Here is a 24689-nt window from a genome sequence, read left to right as displayed (position 1 = left end):
TGTAAGTCTAGGTCGGTCTTACTGAATGGTTCCTTTGGGTAATTTAAACTTCAAGTTCCCTTTTTTCTCTTCTCGAAAACAATGAGGTAGACTTAATAATTCCCTGCGGTCCCTCTTTGCAGTAAAATTTTGTGGCTTAATAAATCTCTGATCTTGGATAAAACTTTGAAACTCTGCATCCTAAACTGTGACATCCACAATATGGATCACCAACAGACGAAATGTTCCCGTTTGAGAAACAGTATAAGGACTGATTATCTGCACTTTTTAAAACAGCTCTACTTCTTGAGTTAAAACTGATTTTTCTCAGAATTTGAGCTCCAAACATCAGGCTTTCCCCAGTGCTATATGCTCTTTTAAGAGCTTAGTAGATCCATGAAAATTTAAACTGTAACTATTTTAAAGCTTTTCTTTTTCTTTGCTGCCATGCTCAAGGTCACGTCCAGTAACTTTTTGTTGTTGACATGGTGCTTTTGGAATTATTCTAATGCAGTAGCTCAAGCCAATCCAGAATGTGCTGATTTTACAACAGTTTTACATCGTGAAAGCTCAGGCTAGTTTCAGTTAATAGACGTACCTCTTTAGTCTAAAAATTAATGATAAATTAGAACTCTTTGTACTTTATTCATTTATATGGGGAATTAGTTCGAAGAAAATTACTTTAGTATTAGGCTTGCATTTAATAAGTTAGAATTATTTAAATGATAATGATGGGGCTGGCCTCAGGGCCGAGTGGTTGAATTTGCATGCTCCACTGAGGCAGCCTGGGGTTTTGCCAGTTCGGATCTTGGGCACAGACATGGCACCGCTCATCAGGCCACATTGAGGCGGTGTCCCACATGCCACAACTAGAAGGCCCCACAACTAAAAATACACAACTGTGTACTGGGGGGCTTTGGGAAGAAAAAGGAAAAAAATAAAATAAAATGTTTAAATGATAATGATGGTTACCAAACTTTTGTATTTTGAAGTTTTCACAGAGAATAATTTTAACTATATTTTAAATGCTTTAAAAAAAAGCAGTATAGTTTGATGTATACTTAGATAAGAGAATAATTTAGCTGTATTTTTAAAGCATTTGAAAAAAAAGTTTGTCTTTTCTATAACTGACTGCTTCACTGCCTGTTTGAATATTAACGCTCCAATAACCATAGAAAAATGAAAGAAGGTTGTTACATGGCCCAGCATTCATTTTGAGTAGAACCTGCTTCCATATGGATGGATATTCTCTCCAAATGGGGATTTCTTGATTCTTGTTTCTAAGGAAAATTGTCTCAACTAAAACCCTTTTATTTTGCAACATGGTGAATTTATTTTGCCGAATGTTTTTGCCAAGATTGTTATTTTATGTAATTATTATAAGATATTGCCATGGGTTTGGGACAGTTCTGATTTTTCTCAACTGATTGGTTTGGATACTGCTATATCCAGTAATGGATAATGATAGATCCATATATTCAAAACAGTGGCCTGTGCTTTTATTGCAGTAGTGCAGTAGACAGAACCTTGTATGTGGATAGCCTGAGTTCCCAGTGGGCTTTCACCCGTGATGATTTCATCAGTGAGAGTGGTGTGGTGCAGGCAGAAGGGCACTGAGGTGGGAGGCTAGAGGCCCGCCTTTCTATCTGACCCTCCGCCATCTGTGTGATACTTACGTTAAATCGTTTCATTCTTCAAGGCCTTAGCAGCCTCATGGCTAACGCTAAAAGACTGAGCAATAGAATCTAGTTTTGCCATTCTGTCTTTCTGAATCCATTCTAAATCCCCACCAAATAGCTCGCCCATAAATATATCTATTTGCATAACAGTGGAATAAGGCCTGACCCAATGGTGTTGGTTCCTCTTCTCACCCGAGTTTTTTTAATGATTCCTTTCTTTATTTAAAAAAAACCCTGAAATTCTTTAAGCAATTATAGACAAGTGAATTAAATCCACTAAACTCTTTTTGAGATTCAATTAAATGTTTTATTATGCTGATGTTGTGTGTGCTTTTCATTGTAATGTGTGTGTTAAGCTTAAAGAATTATTTTCCTTGTGTGCTGTTTGAGAAACAAAATGCATGTCCTTTGTGTTTATTTTCTTCCTACCAGAGAGATGATGAGGATGGTGATGATATGGATAGTTATCAGGTATTGCTGCTGCTGTCAATCCTGTGGCATGGGGCACAGCTACTGCTAATTGCCAGCATCCGCAAAGCAGAGGGCAGGGAGGAGGCAGGAGGACCGTAGAACAAGAATATGCCGTTTTTCACTTGCTTTTGATTTGCTTTAAATGTAATCAGAGCTACAATACTATTTCTAGAGATTTCTCTGTGAGTTCAAAATTTATAACCAGATATTGCATCTTTGCTATGCCATCTTGAATTACTAGTTTATAAACCATTTCTAGGCGAGACCATTATCACTGTATTAAATTGGTGATCTTAAAAATTATACAGTTACCCATCCATAATCTTGAAGCAAATTCTTGTCTTTCATATGTGAAACCACACTTATTAGTTCTTTACATCCAAGAGACTAGTATTGTTCTAATATGCCATTTTACTTTAAAAGACTCTTGCTGAATAGGAAAACATAGTTATGTTTTGTTTAGCCAGTTTTCTTCTCTCATTAGGACTAAGCTTAGTTATCCATAACCTGAAGAAGTTAAACCTCAGCTTTTTCTTTTGGAAATCTAGAGAAAAAAGTATGTGCAAATGTGAAATTTCACTAGTCAGCACTGACCGGGCTGCTATTATGGAATGTGGGATAATAGTAATGGTCAAGGCGGCAAACCAAGATGAAGTTTTCTGGGTTTGCTTCCCAGTCTTCGTACTGATTCTCCACGTAAATTTTAAGAGCCTGTTTTCTCGGTGTGCCTTGCTCTGTGTAGAGTGTGGATATATTGAGGGTAAAGCCTCAGAGGTCCTCAGGTGTCTGCTCTTAATGTAACATCTTAAGGGTTCGACTGGAGTTAGGCAAGTCCAAGAGCATTCTGAATAGAACTGATGGGGTTTTTTTTGCCACCTCATAATTTTACTAAGAGAGAAAACAAGCAAACAAAAACAAACCTTAGGGAAAACACCAGCATCCCCTTGGATCTCAGCAACGCCATTAACTAACGTCCTGTGGCTGTCTGTGCGCTTCCTGCCACACTGTTCACGGTGAAGTCCAGCGGCTGCTTCTGGGAGTTCTTACAGCATGGCTGACTGCATGTTGGGTTTTTGCATGGGAGGTTTTTGGTTAGCCTCGCAGTAGTGGTTGGAGGTAAGATCTTTGCAGCAAGTTAGAACGGTTCTCTGCTGATCTATGCTTTGCACTTCAGAAAATACACATTATCAGGCCATTGAACTATGAACTATGAAAATGCCTGTTGTTTTCCATTCCATTTGCTGTTACGTGGTTTGGGCTCTGCTCATGGTGTCCTTCTGCTTAGAATCAAAACTCCTGCAAATGAATAGCTATAATTTAAATACACACATGCACAGACTATGTAAGAATCATCCAACAGCTGGTGTAGTTTGAGCTTCTCTTGCTTTTAAGTGTAATTATCCTTTTGGAAATTTAGGGGCTCTGATTTCTGAGTAACAGGATCCTCGATCAGCATGCAATGTTACTGAGGCCTCTTTGCTTTCTGGCAGATTAATCACACAGCAATGTTCAATGGCCTTTCCTAATGAAAAGTTTCCTAATCAACTTAAACATCTTTTTTGAAAAAAGAAATAGTTGTCTATGCGTTCTACAGGAACATGTTTTCCCTCCCTGATGTCAGGAAGAAGACTTAAACTGTGTACGAGAGAGGTGGTCTGATGCACTCATTAAACGACGAGAATACTTAGATGAACAGATTAAAAAAGTCAGCAATAAAAAAGGTATGTGAGATTAACCTCTTTCCTGGGAGTGGCTTTTTCACTTCTACACAATGGTGGTAGGTTGTTTTCTTCCCTTCATTGGACAATAGTATCTTCGTTTTTTGAACTCATAACAATTGTAGATATTAGTGAATCATATTATACAATGCTGGTTTAAGAAGGTTTAAAAGTAATAAGTTTTCATAAAACTCTGAGTTAATTACAACAATAAATGTTAAACTCAAATTTTGTTTTTATAAATGCAAATGCGATCAATACCAAATATCTCAGAATGAGGTATTCCAAGCTCAGAACTTGGGACTGACAGCAGATAAAGGGTCACTTCTGAAACCACAGCACTTATGAGGTCAGCCCAGCTACTACTGGGCAGTAGCCATACGCTCAGCTGGGTCAGCGTGGCCTGAAGCTGCCCCTCAGCTCTAAGGATGGAGTTTTCCTCTGCTGGCAATGGCCACTCGGATTCTAGAGTAGAAAATGCTCTTACAACTCTTAGTCTCTCCTTCTGACTTTATGATTCACTCATTGTGGTTGATTCTGCACCAAAGGTCACATCACAAATGTTCATCTATTTCATGTGGAAGTTAGCCAAAATTCTCCTTCTGTAAAACATCGTGGTTCAACGTTCTTGGTGTCTGTCTGTGTCTGTGCTCAGCCTGCTAGTGAAAACTCACTTTGACTATGCCTGGGTAGCTCCAGAGTTGGATTATGGATAAGAGAATTTCAAAACTTATCAAATAAAATCCCTTTCATAATGAGCCTCAAGGAAAATAAAGTTAGTTTTTCAGCGTGCAGTCTTCTATCTTTATAGAATGGTGTATGGTTTTATAAAGCAGTGTCACATCCATTATTTCATTTGATCCTTCCAACAAGCATGTGAAGTAGCCGAGTTGTATTATCCCTACTGACATATCAGGAAACTAGACTCGTCTGTTGAGTAACTTCCACAAATTGCAGAACCAGTGAGATAACCCAAGTCTTCTAATCCCCAGTCTAATGTTCTGTTCATTCTTCCTGGCTTATGGCCCGTTCAGCCAGTGACGTAGCCTCTCTGAGCTGATCTGGGTGCTCAGGCTTGAACTTCCAAGTCTCAAACCCTCTTTTGGAATGTGGTGGATATTTAAGCCGTTGGTGGATAGCACCAACTAAAAATCTATTTATTTTAAGTGTTGAAATTGTACTTTCTCCCTTCTTGGTGCTCATCCCCTCATTTTGTCCTGCAGAGAAAACAGAGGATGACATGGAGCGGGAAGCCCGGCTTGTGGAGCAGTGGGTGGGGCTGACGGAGGAAAGGAATGCTGTGCTGGTGCCAGCACCGGGCAGTGGGATCCCCGGGGCGCCCGCCGACTGGTAAGTCCACCAGACCTGACAGGATGGTGCGGATGGCCTATGGCAAGTCACGCAAGTGACTTTCCAGGATTGTCACAGTAAATATGAAGTAACATGAGCTGCCCAGGGAAGGGCCACCTATCTCTAGTGCTGCCTTCCCTTTTTTTCCCCCCCTGAGTAAGATTAGCCCTGAGCGAACATCTGCCACCAATTCTCCTCCGCTTTTGCTGAGGAAGACTGTACCTGAGCTAACATCGGCGCCCATCTTCCTCTACTTTCTATGTGGGATACCTGCCACAGCATGGCTTGATGAGCAGTGCCAGGTCTGTGCCTGGGATCCAAACTTGCACACCCAGGGCCGCTGAAGTGGAGCATGCAAACTTAACTGCTGCGCCACGGGACTGGCTCCTGCCTTCCATTTTTTTCCTCCCCACTGCAGCCACCTTCCTTTCACAGGAAGCCAGAGAGCAGTTATTACCTGGCTAGGAATCGAATACCATATTCCTCAATTCCTCTGCATGAGCAACTTGGACATGGTTTCCTGATCTCCAGAAATTCTCTTATTTTTGGCTCAAAAGAAGGGTGTTTCCAGAATATACTTGAAGAAGGTAGAAAATATATCTTCTTCTTTGCCCTGGTGCCTGCTTAGTTTGGTCACTAACATAGAGTCAACTCTTAAGCACTCAAAAGAAACAGCATGGTATCCTCGGCTGTGGAGTCAAATAGATCTGGATTTAGTTTGCAGCCGCAGCTCTTAAGTATTAAATTTCCTTACCTTCTCTGAGGCTCTATTCCTATCTATTAATGGAGCTACCTTTTGGTACTGTTGTAAGGATTAGAGATCATATATAAAAAATTCCTTGTCCATAGTGCCCATCCATTAAATGGTAACTCCTGCTGCTGCTTATTCTCATTCAGATTCCAAGAATATGTGCTAGGCACTTAAGAGAAATCAGATTCCATTTGAACACCGAATGTACATGTCCAGATAATCTCTTTTGGATAGGCATAGAAACATAGTGATGTTATTTGTGTCTGTAATGATAAATGGAAGTGTAAGGGATTTCATGGTCTTATGAAACTAGAAAATCTGAATTTGCAGGCACGTAATTTGTAACCTCACGTTTCTCCCTGCAGATTCTTCTGTGGTGCTGGAATCCTGTAGATCACATGCAGTCTGTCTGCCAGCCACTTATTATAAACAGCCAGCTCATTCCTAATCTTTTCTACAGGAAAGGATTCACCCTGAGCTAACATCTGTTGCCAATCTTCCTCTTTTTGTTTCTTCTCCCAAAAGCCCCAGTGCATGGTTGTATATCCTAGTTGTAAACCCTTGTAGTTCTTCTGTGTCAGCCGCTGCCACAGCATGGCACCTAACAGACAGGTGGTGTGGTTCCATGACCAGAAAATGAACCTGGGCCACCGAGGTGGAGAGCGTGGAACTTTGACTACTACACCATCAGTGCTTCTCAGCTCATTCCCAGTCTTGTTCTGCTCCTTGAGGCCCTCTTGAGACAGTTCTTACCTCAGTCTCTTGGATTTGAGGTGTTTCCAGACTTCAGATCATCTTAAATGTTTGTAAACTGTAGAGTCCTGGGTCCCATCCCTAGTCACTTTGATTCGGAAGAGAAAAGATGGGCCCAGGACTTTTCATTTTAAGAGACCCCCAAGGTGATTCTGATGCAAATTGGTACATTTTTGATAAAATACTGCTTTGGTTTTTCCTGCACATAACCCCGCCTTCTTTCATTCTCTCCTCCTTTGGGCTTTTAAAATATTGTCTCTTTTGTTTATTTCTTTTGGGTTCTGATCCTGTCCCCTGCTTCTACTCTAACAACATCCCCTTCCCTTTTTCCCATCACCAGAGTTATTTTTAGAAAGCCTTCAAATAATCTTTGTTTCAATTAACTACATGTAATTCATACAACTGGTAGTTCTTTATGTAAGTCACATAATTCCCATGATTTGTGTTGACAGGGCTGTCAAGAAGTGTGAAAACATTTCGTTAATAGAACCTGTATGTCCAAGGTTGTTCTCTTCTGTTTCCATGCCTCTGTAGTGTTTGATTATCTAACAAGACATAAAACACATATTTTGTTATCATTAAATTTCGTTATTAAATTTAGGATCCCACCACCTGGAATGGAAACCCACATACCGGTTCTTTTCCTTGATTTGAACGGTGAGTAGACACCTAACGTTCCAGGAGTTATCATGTTTAGTTAAAGTTTGTAATCTGTTCAGACCCACATTATTGTGATCCTTAAATCACTTTTGTAATCACTCATATGCCGTATCTAGGTGATATTTTCAGTCCAACCAAATATATGTCACCATGACTTGCAGAATCACTAGAAGAGAGATGTGGATATTTAATTGTAAAAAGAGAGCACTTGGGAGATTGAGAATTGCATACAAAAACATTAAAGCAGTTATTGCTCTGAAATGGTAACAGACCCAGAAAGAATCTGAGAAAGTAATCACCCTCAGAGACTCTGAATCTTTATGCTCTGCAAGGGCCTAGGAATCTGCATTTCTGACTAGTGCCCTTTGCTCCCCACCCCCAATAGTATTGATTCCAGAACATGATCACACTGTAAGCCTGTGTTAAAGGTTGTCCTTTCCTGTAGCAATTAGATTGAACCTGGGTGAACCTAGAACAATGGTTTTCAGTGTGTTTTAGCAGTAAAATCCATTTTCACAATGAAATTTTAAGTGGAACCCCAAGTGTAGAATACAGAAGCAGAGTTGCTGAGTTTGGTTATGGCATGCTCTTCTGGAGGGCCCTTGGGGTCCTCAAAACACAGCCTGAAAACCTCTCTTCTGGAGCTAAGACCAATCATGGATGAATAGAAGACACGGGGAGGTTGGCTTTGGCTCTTCTTATGAAGAAGTTTTTAAAAGCCTAGAGGTAGACTGAGTGCCTCATGAAGTGATGAGTTGCCTGTTATTGGAGGTGTACAAGCAAAGGCTGGGTGACTGCTTACAGAGATTTGTGAAGAGTGAATCCCACATTGGGTAGAACATTGGAAGAAGATGATCCTTACCTTTCTCCTAAGGCTCAGAACTTTGATTCTAAATTGATAATTGAATTGCTCAAATCTCTAATTTAGTGTAAGTTATGCAAGTATGACAAACCTAACACTAGGTTACAGGAGGAATTATGAGAAAGCAGCAAAATTGTAAGGTGTGTTTACATAGTGAAAATATTTACTCTGAGGACTGTATATAGAATATATTCAGTCCATTTTATAGGAAACTCACAAAGGCACCCTTTTGGCTCCCAGAGTTGTTTCTTTAAAAGATAGAAGCTCTTGTGAGTATTGGAGTCTATTTCAACTGCAGGATAAGAGATGAAAGAAAAAATTAAAATGCATTACACGTAAGTGTCATCATAGAAAGCACATTGAAAAATTTTTGATGCTTGCTTAGAAGCTGACTTTTCCCCCACTTTTGTTTCTGTGCCCTGGACTTGGTTAGCGGATGACCTCAGTGCCAATGAGCAGCTCGTGGGCCCGCATGCGTCAGGCGTGAACTCCATCCTGCCAAAGGAGCATGGCAGCCAGTTTTTCTACCTGCCCATCATAAAGCATAGTGATGAAGAGGTAATTGACCCTTAAGATTCTCTTAAAGGGACTCAGATTAGTGCAAACACCTGTGGGCATGTCTTCCTATTAGACTGCTGTAGTCTGCTTTGGGGAAGAGGACTGGGAACTTTAAAAAAATAGAACATGTGTATTGTCAAAAATGGTGAGGAAAAACAGCTATGATCCAGTAGAAGTGCATTTATTTTCTTTCTCTAGTGTGTGATGTAACTGCTACGCCTGCGTTGTGTCTTGTTCCCGTCTCCCCCTCCGTCCCCTACACCTAGGTTTCAGCCACAGCCTCCTGGGACTCCTCGGTGCATGATTCCATCCACTTGAATAGGGTCACCCCACAGAATGAAAGGATTTACCTAATAGTGAAGACCACAGTCCAGCTCAGCCACCCAGCTGCTATGGAGTTAGTATTACGAAAACGGATCGCAGCCAATATTTACAACAAACAGGTAGTAACGGGCCCTGGTTCTGCTGTAGCATATAGGAGCTCGAAGTTTTTTCCTTCTCTCTATCATAAAATAGTGTTTTGTGGTCTTAGTACAGTGGATGTGCAGATTGTTACCATCCTGGCCAAGTTACAGTCTGATTCTCATTTATCCAAGATGAGGGGCGTTAGGGTAGCAGAGGTAAATGTGGTCCACCAAAGGACGCTTCCACCTCGACCAGTTGAGACCCATAATCCTAGGAGGCAGCAGAGCTATGACATTTCACTGTTCGAAGGAGGTTAAGTGCCAGGTCCAAGTGGGTTAGTGACAAACCCAGGAGCAAAGGCAGGCTCCAATAAATCCTGTGCTTCTGCTTCCCCAGATGCCATTTCAGAGGTGCTGAGAGCAGAACTGATCCTCTCCAGTTTTCTTCTGACAGTGCCAGGATAGATTGGTGAAACCCCGACAAGATCACAAAGAAGGCAGCAAATGAGAGAGGGAAACAACCACGAAAAACCCTGAATAGGCTGCAAATTCTGTAATCTAATACCCAAATGACAGCTGGACATTGTTGTCCCTCTGGGTTGGAGACAAGGATTTTTCAGTTCAACTTTTTTCTGTTTCGCTGGTATTGTGTGTATCCCAAAAACATAGTACTTGATAATGCTTTTACAATTTGTAAAATACCGAATAACATGTATATTTCACATCACTTAATTCAGCTTTCCTTTTCTACCAGAGTTTCACCCAGAGTTTGAAGAGGAGAATATCGTTGAAAAATATATTTTATTCCTGTGGCGTAACCTATGAAATAGTATCCAATATACCAAAGGTAAAATATATATTACCTTTTAAAAATTTCAGACTATAAGTAATGGAGAAATGTGATAATTCTCAAAAATTTTAAATCATTTTCTCACCACAATTTTAATAGAAATATTGTTCATATAAAAATATTGTAATTACCCCCTTGTCCCTTTAGGCAACAGAGGAGATTGAGGACCGGGAAACGCTGGCTCTCATGGCAGCAAGGAGTGAAAACGAAGGCACGTCGGACGGGGAGACATACATTGAGAAGTACACGCGTGGCGTGCTGCAGGTGGAGAACATTCTGAGCCTTGAACGGCTCCGGCAGGCAAGTCACTGTGAAATATGGGAACCAGAGGATGAGATCACCAGCCACCACCCCGGATGGACCAAGATGAATTTACTTATCAGACACCTTCTCTCTAAAGCTATCAGAGAAGGAAAACTTGAGTAGCAGTCTCATTAGACTAAATCATCACTTTGGCAAAATAGTAACAAAAATAAATTTAACCACAGTTTATTGAATATCTCCTTAAGCACTGTGCCTAAGTAATTTAGATCCATTATTTCTTTTAATCTTCAAGATAACCCTGTGACATAAATACCGTTATAATCTCCATTTGTAAATGAGAAAATTGAGGCTGACAGAAGTTAGCTAACCTGGCCATGGTTACATAGCTAGGAAATGGTACAAAGTCGGGTGTAAACCTAAAAAGCTTGACTCCAAAGTCTGTATGCTTAACCACATGCTATTATTATCTCCCTAATTTTTGGACCCAGGGAACAACAGCAGGACATTCAAGTGAAAATAATCCACTAGGTAGTCAAACTATAAGACAGGAGATGCCATTCCGTAGAAACAGTAAGTGAAGTTATGGAGAGTATCTTTTGAGCAACAAGAGGACTAAGATTGGCATCTGTCAGACAAATCTTCCTTTGGTGGGAGTCCCACCTAAATTGCTGCCTGAGTAAAACTCAAACAGCATAAAAGTCAATTGTAGTTTTGCAGGGGAGATAATAGTTAGAGGTATTTCTTTTACATTTTCTCTGCCCACTTACATAAGAAAATCCATGATGTAAATGTCTTTAGTCCAAGAATTTTGCTGGTTTTATTTATGAAAAATGTTTTTGATAGATTAAGCAAAAAAAATTAGTGGGTACTAAGATTCCAGTTTTTTAAATATGAGTGTGTGTGTGTAGGATTGCAGTGATCCTTACTTCTATATTTTCTAAGTCTTCAACAATAAACATAAATTCCTTTTGTCATCAGAGGGAAAAAAAATGTTATTTTCAAATTTACAGGCAGTCACAGTCAAAGAAGCACTTTCCACCAAAGCTCGGCACCTGCGGAGGAGCATCAGCACGCCAAATGTCCACACTGTGAGCGCACCCTTTCATGACGTGTCTCAGGGCCTGGGGGGCGGCACGTGAGGCGGCCTGAGGTCAGGGTTTATGGGTGGGACTAGAACATACGGCGCTCGTGTGGGCATCCCCAAGTGCCAGGCTGCTCCTCAGTACTAGGAAGCGACCAGAGAACACAGTCACGCGTAATGTGACGGAGCCTTTAGTGGAATCTTAGAAATTTCTATTCGTAAGTTATCTCCTTGAAAGAAGTTTCTTGAGAGATAAATTGAACACAGTTACTTTAAGGATGGTAGAGTCAGCTAAAAACCCTGGCTGCCACGGCTTCTGGGTGCTGCTCTTGAGTCAGTTTCTATGCCCTGTTCTAGCTGCCCTGACAATATTACTGTGCTGTCCATCAGGGTGAAAGGGCACCAGGCACCTCCATATAGACACTCCCATAGTCCCTGGCCTTTCCTTTGACCATTTTGATTATCTTCCTCAACCACTTCAGCTAGAAAATCCAATTGACAGAAACTGCTTCTAGTGAAGGGGGACACTGTCATGGGAGGAAAGGGCAGAAGAGCACAGGGACCACATCAAAGCAGTCTGTTTCCAGAAGCAGCAGAGGGAAACTCAGATCCTCCCAGGGAAAAGCACAGTATTATTCACCTTCCTTCAGTTCTCCATAATTGTCAGAAAATGATTAAAAACATGGTGAACATTTATAAACCTTATCTTACAGTAGGCCAGAACGCAAATCCTAGCACATACCTGTAATCATTATCATACAGATTACTTCTCCTGAAACAAGGCAATTATTAGAAATTGATAAGAGACGCATACAGTTTAAATTTTTAAAAGTCTTCTAATTGACTTAGGCATCAAAGAAGAGATCATAATGGAAATTAGGATATATTTAGAAATAAATGATAATAAAAAATGGTACATGTATCAAAACTTATGGGATGCAATTAAAGTGGTACTTAGAGGGAAACTTAGCCCTAAGTACCCTATTATTCCATTTATATGGCAGAATACTAGAGAGTAGAGAAAATGAAAGAACAAAAGCTACAATTAGGAAATTTAGAGCTCTTAAATTAAAACGAAGAGTTAAAAAATAATGAGGAAAGCATTCTATGTTGAGAAGAAAGACCACCTATGAAGTATTCTACCTTCCCTTCCCCCCCCAAAAAATTGAACCTAAATCTGATTGAGGGTCTAGAGCTAACTGTTAATATTTACAGGGGACAGAGGAAAATGTTAAATGACACCACAGGGATTTAATTAGCAAAATCCAGACTGTGGGAAACTTTACAGGAAAAATGACCTAGAGAAAAGGGGGAACTCAAATTAAAAGAGACTTATGAGATATATCTTCCAATTGCAGTGTATAAACTATTTTGATCCTGGTTCAAAATTAACCTTGAAAATGTTTATATGAGACATTTGAACACTGACAGGATATCTGATACTATTTGGAAAGCACTTAATTTTTTAAGATGTGATAATGGTATTATTGTTGTAGTTTTTAAAAAGGGAAGGGGAACTTTTTAGAGATTCATAGAGAAATATTTATGGATAAAATTTTTTAAAGTTAGAAAAATAAAATCAATAAATTTTTTTAAAGAAGGTAATAAATGTTACAGCATAATTATAATAAATTCAGATAAAGAAGGAAATAATAAAGATTAGAACAGAGATGTATGAAATAGAAAGCAGACAATAGAAAGAATCAACAAAGCTGAAAAGCAGATTTTTTGAAAAGACTGGTCAGATGGACTGACTTCTAGTTAAGATTGATTGGGGAAGAAAAGAAAATGTGAGAGAAGACACAAATATTATTGGAAATAAAAAGGGGCACATCACTACATAGAGAACAGAGATTTAGACATCATAAGAGTAAACCGTGAATAATGTTATGTTAGTAAAAGTAAAAGCTTAAACAAAATGGACATTTCCTACAAACTAAATCGAGAAGAAATAGAAAATCTAAATACAGTTATCACCTTAAAGAAGGTATAAATTCATAGAGAGAGACTATGTTCATTGATGGGAATACACAGTATCACAAAATTGGCACATCTGCTTAAACTGATCTGTGAATTCTCAACATAATTTCTTGTAGGATTTGATAAGCTGATCATAAAATCCCTCCGGAAGAGCAGAGTTGAAAGTGCACATACCTTATCTACAGCCCAAAGAGTCTATGCCTTAATATACGCTCTAGAGATTCTCATAGATACACAGGATGTGTTTAGAACTAAATGATGCTGAAATAGTACATGTCAATACTTCTTGGATACAGCTAGAGTGGTACTTAGGGGCAGTAACAATAGCATTTGTTTCATCATAGTTTATAATAGAAAAAAATTAGATTCAGCCTAGATGTCCACCTAGAATAGAACAAATAATTATCAGACTATTGAAGAATACCATGTATAGTAAGATGCCACTTATATGAATTATAAAAATATACAAAATAATACTACATATTGTACATGCTTACATGTACATATATACATAGCCAGCCCTGGTGGTGTAGTGATTAAGATTCAGTGCTCTCACCACTGTGGCCCAGGTTCCTTTCCTGGTCAGGGAACCACACCAGCTGTCTGTTAGTTGTCATACTGTGGCGGCTGTGTGTTGCTATGAAGCTGAAAACTGTGCCACCAATATTTCAAATACCAGCAGGGTCACCCACGGTGGACAGGTTTCAGTGGAGCTTCCAGACTAAGACAGACTAGGAAGAAAGACCTGGCCACCCACTTCCAAAGAAATGGCCATGAAAACCCTGTGAATAGCAGCAGAGCATTGTCTGATACTGCGCCAGAAAGTCAGAGGATGGTGCAAAAAGATAGGGCAGGGTTCTACTCTGCTGTGCACAGAGTCACTAGGAATCTAGGTTGACTCGACCGGGTCTGGCCCGGTGACGCGGTGGTTAAGTGCGCACGTTCCGCTTCGGTGGCCCAGGGTTGCCGGTTCGAATCCTGGGTGCGGACATGGCACTGCTTGGCAAGTCATGCTGTGGTAGGCATCCCACATATAAAGTAGAGGAAGATGGGCACGGATGTTAGCTCAGGGCCAGTCTCCCTCAGCAAAAAGAGGAGGATTGACAGATGTTAGCTCAGGGCTAGTCTTCCTCAAAAATAAATAAATAAATAAATTGACTCAACAGCACTAACAACGACATATATACATATGTGTGTGTGTATATATGTAAATAGTTAGATAAAACCTGTATGGGGATAATAAACTCCAAATTTAGGATATTGATTACTCCTGAGGAGGGAAGAAAGAAAGAAAGAGGGGAAGAAGAAGGTCATACAGGCTTCAACTGTGTATGTGACATTATATTTCTTTATATGTGTATGTATAATTTATGTTAAATATATAAACCACACTGATAAAATGATTCATCTCTCATAGGTCTCCTCCAGTCGACCAGACCTTTCTGGCTTTGATGAAGATGATAAGGTGTGCACCTGTGCGCATGGCCAGATTACTAGCAGAATCTAAGTCTGGAAAGTTAGGGTATTTTGGTGTTTTTAAAATCTCTGGACTTCCCATCTTAATCTTATGCAAATCATGGTCTCCACATGTCCATTTCCAAGTTCAAATACTTGATGTGAAATTGCTTTGTACTCTGAGTGTTACATTGTTACTTAGCTTGATACTTTCCATTCCAGGATAATACCATACGTAATTGAATATCTTGGATCTAACTCTAAATGATTTAAGAAGGTATTACACTCACCATAGCAAAATCAAAATTATTTCAAATGGGTAAAATTAGGGATTTAAAATTAAAGACATTTTACAACATCATCTTACTCAGCAAATATTTCTCAAACAGGTATGTAAGTTACTAAGCTAGGGGCTGTGAGTGATTCAAAGAGCATAAAGAGAGACTATGTCCTCAAGAAGTTTAAAATCTAGTCCTTGGAGGCAGTAAACTCCTGAGAAGTTGAAGTAAGATTAAATAAGTTTACGTGACACACAGGAGAAGTTTTCTCCCTTTAATATACCACTACTTATGCCAGATTGATACTTTCAAATCCCAGGTATATGTAGAGTAACCATACCAACTAGTTTGCCTGGGGCAGTCCCTGCTTATGCCTGTCACCCAGGGAAAAGTGCTAGTGGAACTATTTCACTCTGAAAAATGTTCAGTTCGGTCTTGAAATGATCCAATCGCCCTAGATACATACCAAATTCATAAAAGTGCCTGCCTCTGGAGAGAGAGACAGATGAATGGGACCTGTAGGGACTCAAAAAGGGAATTTCACTCTATTTGTGATGATTTTACTAAATCTTGAACAAATACAATAAAATATTAACATTTATTCACTCTAGGTATACCTTGGCTATGACAGTATTTGCCATATTATTCAGCACTTTTTCTACATGTTTGAAGTATTTATAAGAATCAAGAAGAGCACATACTGCCATTAAAAAACAGAAGAAGAAAAAACCTCAAATCAGGGCTTCATTTTTTTTTACTCATATTTTTACTTTGTAGGGTTGGCCAGAGAACCAGTTAGACATGTCCGACTACAGCTCCAGTTACCAAGATGTAGCATGTTATGGAACTTTACCCAGGGATTCACCTCGAAGGAGTAAAGAAGGTAGTGGTGAGATTGTTTTTCTGTGTTATTTCTTTCTAATTTCTTAAGGAAAGCATGAGGGAAATTTCTTTTATAGGTGGCATATAATAAGATAGGAAGCAGAGGGGCTGGCCCCGTGGCCAAGTCGTTAAGTTCACGCGCTCTGCCTTCGCAGCCCAGGGTTTCACAGGTTCGGATCCTGGGCACGGACATGGCACCGCTCATCAGGCCATGCTGAGGCAGCATCCCACATGCCACAACTAGAAGGACTCACAACTAAAAATATATACAACTATGTACTGGGGGGCTTTGGAGAGAAGAAGGAAAAATAAAATCTTAAAAAAAAAAAGGATAGGAAGCTGAAATTCTAGTTTGCTAGATGATCCAAAACTGTCTTCTTTAATAGAACCTGTCATGTTTACTTATTTGATTTCTTTTTGCTTTGTATCCAATATATCCTCCAAATAATAAAAATCGGCTTTTTGTGTAACACTTTAGAATTTTCAAATCATTTTTCACACATCATTTCCTGATTTTGAAGTTAGTTTTGAGAGACAGACAAATCTTAATACATTATGGTTAGACTTCATTCTTTCCCAAAAGAATATACACCTCTGTCATGTTTTTGTACTCAAGTTAAAGGATTTTTAGGAGACCATGTCTCTGATTCCTGAAGCAGTTTCAAAAAGGATAGCAGAAGTGAGTTTGATCAGTGACAATATTACTACCTCAATGTATAATCTCTGAGTGTCCTGAAGGGAACAGCATTTTTTGGATATGTAAATCAGTTCTATAACCTTACACCTCATGTGTTACCTAGCAAGTGTCATTGTACCAGTGAATTGAGAAGAAAATATAGAAGGAGGCCCAAAAAGGTAAGAAATGAATAAAAGCAAGAAAGAATAATTGTCCTTCCTTAGTCATATGGAGCAGGGTAGCTTGAGGAAAAAAGTGGCTTGTAAGAAAATTTGTACAGTGTTCATTCATTGAGTATTTTTTGAGCCTCTCCTTGCTGTATGCAGGGAAAGATGTAAAAATGTGCCATTCTAGATCTTAAAATCTAACTGTGAAAATGAGATATGTAGAAAATAAGATATTAAATGATAGAGTGCCAAAATGCACGTACAAATAATAAAGGCTTGAGATTTCAGAGAAATGGAAAAACAGCACGAGTTGAAATTGGTCTGGTAAGTGGCACTTAAGCTGGATCTTGAAGAGAAGATAGAAAATTTGGTTTCTGATTTCTTTGATGCCATCCAGCCCTCTGATAACTCTTTGTGACTTTGCAGATATATCTTCATTCTTGCCTACTTCTGTTTTACTGCTTAGCCAAATTTGCCTATTAATTTCTTTGTTATTCCAGATATTCCTGTGGCTAGGTTATAACCTCACTTCCTGTGTGTTGGTTCAAGTGCTCTGGGCCTGTAAACCCATGCCTTTTTGTCTTCCCCAGGTTGCACATCAGAGAATCCTCATGCCTTAACAGTCAGCCCTTTTAAAGCATTCTCTCCTCAGCCGCCAAAGTTTTTCAAGCCCCTATTGCCTGTAAAAGAGGAGCATAAGAAAAGGATGGCTCTTGAAGCAAGGCCTCTTCTAAGCCAGGAGGTAAATGCTTGACTCATCTGTACCATGTAAAATAGCCGGAATTAAGTTGCCTGTGGAGAAACAATTTGCATTAACAAGTCAGATGCTGCATGTCGACCTGTATGAGTTATCACTCTGGATCCTATTCTGGAATACCTCTTTCTCAAGTAGAATTTCTTATTTGTGGTTACTGCTGTTGTTTTCTTTGTGTTTATAGCTTCTCAACATATTTTTTATCTTTTAAGTGAGAAAGAGATGTTCCCTAGGTGTTTGGAAATATTAAAGGCTTTTATTTTTTTGGATTTGATAAAACCAATTATGCTATGTGCCATAGAATCTATGTAGTCTTGTCAAATTTCATCAGTAGTTTAACTCCAGCCTGCAAAATTGTTTGCTGCACTACTCACATGTAATAAAGGTGTTTGCATTGCTTTTCTAACTCGCACGCATTAATGTGTATTTTGGCTGTCGTCGTCTTCTGTGTGTGATGCATCTGTGTGTCTTAACCTTTGCAGAGCATGCCTCCATCTCAGGCACATAACCCTGACTGCATTGTACCCTCAGGAAGCAATGGCAGCAGCATGCCAGTAGAACACAATAGCAAACGTGAGAAGAAGATTGTAAGTTCTGGAACCATTTCTGTCATATTGCCTGGTGGTGGGTTTAAGGCCCTTTCACAGACAATCGTCCAAATACTTTAGAAGAAATTAAAATATGTATTGGGTCTTTGCTTTTTTAAAAAATGTGACCATCAGTAATGAAATTTTGCATGAACATGGCTATGACATAAGATTTTTCTCAGTGTTCATTTATTTTATTTTATTTTTTTGCTTAGTATAAATTTGCTTAGAAAAAGGGGAAAAGGCACTTTTAATGATTCTAGTCTTTAAAGGTGTAACAAAGAAATCACTTTAACTAATACGGCATCTTTCTAATGTGCCTGTACATATTGCCCAGATTCTGAAGTTAATCTACCTAGAGGAATTGCACTTACTTGGAGTAAGTAATCATGCATTTAGTTGTGGGTATGTTTGAAAGCTTTTTTCGTGTTGCCTGATGCTATTGCCAAGTTCAGTAGTTTGTAGCCACACTACAATCCATCATCACCTGTCATCATCATCTCTGCATCTCAGGTAGCCTTTTTAAATTTGTTGGCCAAATATATTCCAACCACCCTCGTGTCAGACTCACTTTCAGGATGGCTTATCTAAATTTTGCCACAGGTAGGTTGAGACTCTACCTGTAAAACCTCATTCTCTAGCACTTGGTTTTCAAATTACAAACTTGAGAAATAGTTTTTAAAACACTGTATACCAGGCACTTTGGATTACAAATGATACCTCAACTAAAAGGAAAAAAAAAAAAACCTATATATTCTAAGGCCTGGAAAGAATTCTCTAATTTTCTGTCTGAACTTTCACTCTCCTGTGGCTTCCTAGACTTTGAAAAAGTAAAGCAGCTTGGAGCAAGAACGAGCAGCCTGATGTTTATGTCTGCATGTGGTCTGCTCTGTGGGCAGAGTGTGGGAAGTTTCTTTTCCCAGCAACACCATGTCAGATCCATTCCAAGGGCTCATTAGTTTGAGGTTCTTTAACGAGTCTAGAATATGCTGCTAATGCACAGTGTGTGAAACTAACTAGAACTTAATCTGGACGTTCAGCTGGCCAGTCTCCTGCATGCTTGAAGTTCTAGTGGATCTTAAGAAATGACTTTCTCATTCCTTCTATCTACTGAGGGAAATGGCAAATGGCAAAGCACCATTTTCCCCTCACCACTTTGTCCCTCTCCCCCACTTTGCCTCTATGTTCCCCCATCCCTCTATCCCAAAGCCCCCATCCTAGCTCCTGCTGGAGAAGAGAGTACACATCAACAGCTACTCCTTCATCTCTCCAAATCTTAATAAGCTGGCCAGTCATTTACTTGACCACCCCCTGCTTAATTAATAAGGGCTGCAGCATGAGCTAAAAAAGGCCAAGTGGCTAGTTTGTTACCCCTTCAAATCCTCTGGCTCTATGGCCAATTGGGTCTGTCTGTCTATTCACATGGCACTCACCACCACAGTGCCAGGCACTAAATTTAAACATATTTTATCAATACCTTTTGGTAGAACACACCATCAAGAGACTGCTGGATGACTCTTCTGGGCCTGCCCAGCAGATGGTTTCACTGTTGATAGATTTGACCTCATAGTTATTTTCTTTACTTTCCTTTTAATGTTTTTAAAGAAAACCCATCTCAGGACTTCTAGCTATCAGAGGGTAGGATGGGACCAGAATCTCCAGGCCTAGGGAGCCTCCAGCAACAGCTGGACTCCGTGTGATGGAACATACCGTGAAGCCACTAAGTAGAGTTTCCTGGGACCATTTTTCTTGCTGGGATCTTATGAGAGCGATCTGCCTCTACTCTCCATAGAAACCTGGCTCGCTGAGCACCCTTCATCTCTGAAACTGTCAAATTGTTTGATTCATTTCAGATAGCAGCTTTTCCAGATATTTTGTTGATTTTAAGGGTATTACTTGCTTGCTCTGAGGTTCTGGTTTCTCTTTGGGAAGGTTTCATTTTATTTCTCCCCTTATAAATGGATATAAACCGCTTTATTCCTTTGTTCCTTATTCACTTTCTTTTTCCATTCTTGAAAAATCGGTGAATTAGTGGTTCAGTCTGATCAGGGGTGTTTGAAATCATTTTTGAGAAGCAATATTAAGACATTGTTCCTTTCATTTTTTAGCACATCCAATTACCAAAGTAACCTGTCATTTCACATAAAATATAGTAAATATAGTTATAGCTTCTTAAAGCAAGATTTTGTTGTCTGATCAATTTGGGAAGATATACAAATCTGCTTCATGTCTTGTATGAATAAGATAAAGGCAACGATATGCCTTTCGAGCTTTATCTTTTTAAGTCGTGAAACAGAGAGAAGAGCAGAAAGAAAGTCATTCCTCCCTGTCTTAGGTCTTGCATAGACAGCATATGGTTTATTTCTCTCATTTTACATAAGAAGAAACAAAAGACTTGCTGAGTGACTTGCCCAAGATCTCACAGTTATGAGAGTGTAGGAACAAAGACCCCATCCCTCAGCAGAATTGGGCTGACTCTGGTGACTCCAGGTGATCCCAGAAATAGTGCACTTTCAGTCAACCTTCTGCTGCTCTTTCTAAAAGGGGCTGCCCACACCTTGGTACCATGGACAGAAGTACTGGGGGACGTCCCTAATGCAGTCCTTCTGAAAACAGACCATCTCTCTGATGGATAACACAGAGCTGATTATAGTGGGAGTGGAAATGACTTTAACCAAGGGAAATTCCTTGCAGAGTCACTGCTTTAATGTGGGTTTTAATCCCTTGTTAAAATCAGGTTGTTTTATGGGCAAATATCAGTTGCATAAACTAAATCACAAAAATCAAATCATGAAGACTGTAGCTATCGAGAAGTTTGAGAACTTGACTCCATGCTCCACTTGTAGGTAGAGCTTTAATTCTTTTTGTCCTTAAGACATAGTAGGAAGGTGCTTAGTTTAGTCTCCTTTAAGATAGAATGATAAATAATATTTTTGATATAAAAAGTCTGCCTAATCAAATTCCCTGAACATATGGTTTAAACCAATTAAGTCGTCTCTTTTCCCCTCGAAAGCAATAACTCAATAAACTCTCAGTCTCCTTTTACATGTTGGAAAATGTTTAATCACTCTTCAGTTTTCTTTTTTCTGGAGTTAGTTATCCCCACTCCTTTAGGCTTCCTCTTTGGGTCATTGCCCCACCCCCCAGCCCCATCCTAAGTGTATAATTATGTACTGATCCCTATTTGAACTTAATCTCTTGGGGTTTTTGTAGACTCTTCAGTTTTACTAAGGTCCTTCAGGAATAATTTTTTATCTTTGTGAGTTTGATAAATGTACACCTATTTCTACACATTGAACTCTTGATGGAATATTTCACTCAGCAAAGTTGTATTTTAGGATGACAGGCCTTTCCTCAGTCTTCAGAAGAAATAACTTCAGGCATAAAAAAGCCCCAAATTGCTAATCCTCATCTTCAAATTTGGTTTTCCTTGCAACAACTAACTTTTTAGTAATTAATTGCATCAGGGACTCGGGCTTGGGTAATTGTTTCTTTGCCAGCTTAAATCAAAAGGAAATATAAGAGATACAAACACTTGAAATTCAATTTGAGTCTAAACAAGCCAAGTAGAGAATCTAAAAAATATAGGCAAAGGCTACTGATTCAGACCACTCTGTCCAGTCTTTGCTCCTTTACAAACATTCCCCCCAACCCCAGGGAAATACCCTCGACCCCAGCCCCTTTTTAACAACACCGCTCATTTTAGAGTGCAGCTGAAGAGAACATGGTGAGATTAGTGTTGCCAATAATATTGTTTAGCTAATTTCTTGAACTTTATCACTGATATTTGATTTTCATCTTTGATTAATATCCAAGGAATTAAGACTGATGGTTTTAAATAATTCATATTCAAGTTATTTTAAAAACTAAAAAGCATTGAAGAGTATTAAGCTATTTTTTAGGTATTTAACATCTTATGAGATGCGAAAGAAAATATTGCTATAAAATTCAGTAGAAGAAATTTATGTTCTTTTGTGAACTACCATCTGCCATATCTGTGGAACATGCTCTTCCTCCCCCTCCCAATCCTCTCTCTCCCCCCCACTTCTCCTCTCCCTCTCCACTCACCCTCTTTGAAATGAAACCTTAATACGTAAGGTTCATGTTTTGGTTCCAGGTCTTTACAGCCACCCTGTTGTTATACTGAATGGAATTTCCATCCACCCAAGCAGTGTCCAAGATTGTTATAAGAGCAAGAACCCAAAGTCTTAACTCCTGAGGGCAGGGACTATACTTGTTTTGGCTCAACATTGGTATTCCCAGTTCTTAGGACAATGACTGGCACATGCATAGTGAGTGCTTGATGAATATTTGTTGAATGAAAGTCACATTTTAAAAGAGAAAAGGAATATTGATAATGTCATTAGATGTTTATGAGATTAATTAGAAATGGCTAGATAGTGTTATTATTTATTTTTATTTGAACATAACATACTCATATGTTTTACATTGTTTTCCACCAGATATAAGACAACCATTCATTCGGGGAGAGAGATTGGGGAGTTGATAACATCCACTTTTTCATATTTATCAATCTTTATAAACAGAATTCTAAAGATATTTGACAAAGGAGATTTTCATTTAAATCTCATTGTCTTCCTCACTGTATGGTCAAATCCTCTGTCCATGCCTCTCAAAATCCTTCTAGAAAACAGTAATTATTAGAGTGATTGTTAGTATTTTCCAACCTTACAATATTTACTATAATACTGAGAATGAATACTGAAATTGTGTTCTTTGCCCTTTTGCTGTTGGGTCTTTATTTTACTGTCCTTTCTCCCCATAAACTAGCTCAGAAACTTTTCACAAGTTACCTCATTTATCCATACCTGACTTCCCAAGGTGAAGATTGTAAGTACAAGTGAAACAGCGGCTTTTCTCTGCCTCTGGCTGTCCCTCTACTCATTTAATTAGAAAAGGGAAAACATCATAACTGAAAACTAATCATGAGTAACTGATTAAAAATCTACTGCACTTCGTTCCATGCTTTCTCTCAAACCAGGAGAGGAAAGGTTTTTAATTATTAGCATGGATTGAGCACAGAAGAAATAAATCTCTTTCATATTAGGTGATAATGGGTTCACAGATCTCTGAGAATAATGTACCTGTGTCCACAATAGGTGAAAAGATTTAACCAAACTCAGAAAGAAAAAAACCATTAAACATGTGAATGTGAATGCCTTTAATAGTAAAGTATTTAAAACTTGTCTCAAAATACAGTTGCTATAAGGAGCTAGTAACTGACTTTTGCTTCATTCCTCTAGGACTCTGAGGAGGAGGAAAATGATCTGGAAGCTCTTAACAGGAAGCTGATAAGTTCACAGCCTTATGTACCTGTGGAGTTTGCCGACTTCAGTGTTTACAATGCCAGCTTGGAGAACAGGGAGTGGTTTTCTTCTAAAGTAGATCTGACGAACTCAAGAGTCTTAGAGAAAGAAGTGTCCCGTAGCCCTACCACCAGCAGTATTACCAGTGGCTACTTTTCCCACAGTGCCTCCAATGCCACTCTGTCTGACATGGTGGTCCCTTCTAGTGACAGCTCAGATCAGCTAGCCCTTCAGACGAAGGATGCAGACTCCAGTGAGCATTCCGGACTGTCACATGTTCATGATTTCAGACCGTCCTCAAGCAAAGAGTTGACAGAACTAGAAAGAGGCTTGGTAAAGGATAAGATAATTATGGTGCCACTCAAGGAAAACAGTGCCTTAGCCAAAGGGAGTCCATCATCCCAAAGCATTCCTGAGAAAAACTCCAAAACGCTCCGTAGGACTGGCTCATGTTCAGAACAAGATGTGTTCTCCAGCAAAAATGGCCAACCAGCAAGAGAATTCTTCCCCAGGGAAGTGACCATAGAACACACCACAAACATCCTTGAGGACCATTCTTTCACAGAGTTCATGGGTGTGTCAGATGGGAAAGATTTTGACGGTTTGACAGATTCTTCTACTGGAGAGCTTTCAAGTAGGAGGAACCTACCAAATAAAACGGACAATAAGAGTATGTCAGATGGGCTGCAGGACCCTGGCCAACTGCATTCCTCAGCAGAGAAGGACCAGGTAATAAATTCCAGAGGCAGTCCTTTGGGTTTTGTGCTATCAGTGAGCACGCCTAGTTGTGCACCAACCCCCAGAGGCCCTTCACCACAGTGACGTGGTAGAAGAGGTTCATTCAGATGTTTCTGACAGGGAAGATGGACCCACTGGGGAGCCAGCTCACGTGCTACCCAGCTGGCTGACTGTGGGGAAGCAAGTCTGCTTGCATAGTTTGAGTAGGACTATGCAATATATAGGACCAGTGGCTTTTCTAACTGGCATATGGGTTGATGTTGAATTAAGCATTCACTTGGATAAGAATCAGTCAATTGCAGTTCATTCCCTGAGATGTTTAATTACTCGCTATCTGAAGGTGTTCTGGTAGCATCTACCATATTTCATCAAATCTGTGATTTCTTTGATTATTAGATGCACCATTATTTTATGTATCATTCAGAAAAAATACTTCCAGTTAAACTACATCACATCAGCAATTGT

The 24689-nt window shown here is 39.4% G+C and overlaps 1 protein-coding gene across 1 annotated transcript in view; it reads left to right on the top strand.

Annotated features, from left to right (window-relative positions):
- Positions 1 to 24381, top strand: part of KIF13A (kinesin family member 13A) — a 193794-nt gene extending 169413 nt beyond the window's left edge. The window contains 15 exon segments of the mRNA XM_070244119.1: positions 2091 to 2129; positions 3751 to 3850; positions 5071 to 5197; positions 7303 to 7358; positions 8657 to 8781; positions 9048 to 9224; positions 9940 to 10032; positions 10183 to 10339; positions 11314 to 11387; positions 14778 to 14825; positions 15871 to 15976; positions 17409 to 17560; positions 18055 to 18159; positions 23424 to 24221; positions 24223 to 24381. Of these exon segments, the coding sequence (XP_070100220.1) occupies positions 2091 to 2129; positions 3751 to 3850; positions 5071 to 5197; positions 7303 to 7358; positions 8657 to 8781; positions 9048 to 9224; positions 9940 to 10032; positions 10183 to 10339; positions 11314 to 11387; positions 14778 to 14825; positions 15871 to 15976; positions 17409 to 17560; positions 18055 to 18159; positions 23424 to 24221; positions 24223 to 24261 (2196 nt within the window). The 3' untranslated portion in view covers positions 24262 to 24381.
- Positions 24382 to 24689: the final 308 nt, after the last annotated feature.

This window comes from Equus caballus, chromosome 20 (assembly GCF_041296265.1).
Source record: "Equus caballus isolate H_3958 breed thoroughbred chromosome 20, TB-T2T, whole genome shotgun sequence".
In the NCBI taxonomy this organism is placed as follows: Eukaryota; Metazoa; Chordata; class Mammalia; order Perissodactyla; family Equidae; genus Equus; species Equus caballus.
Note: the sequence above shows the minus strand (reverse complement) of the source record. Positions and strands in the feature narration are given on the sequence as shown.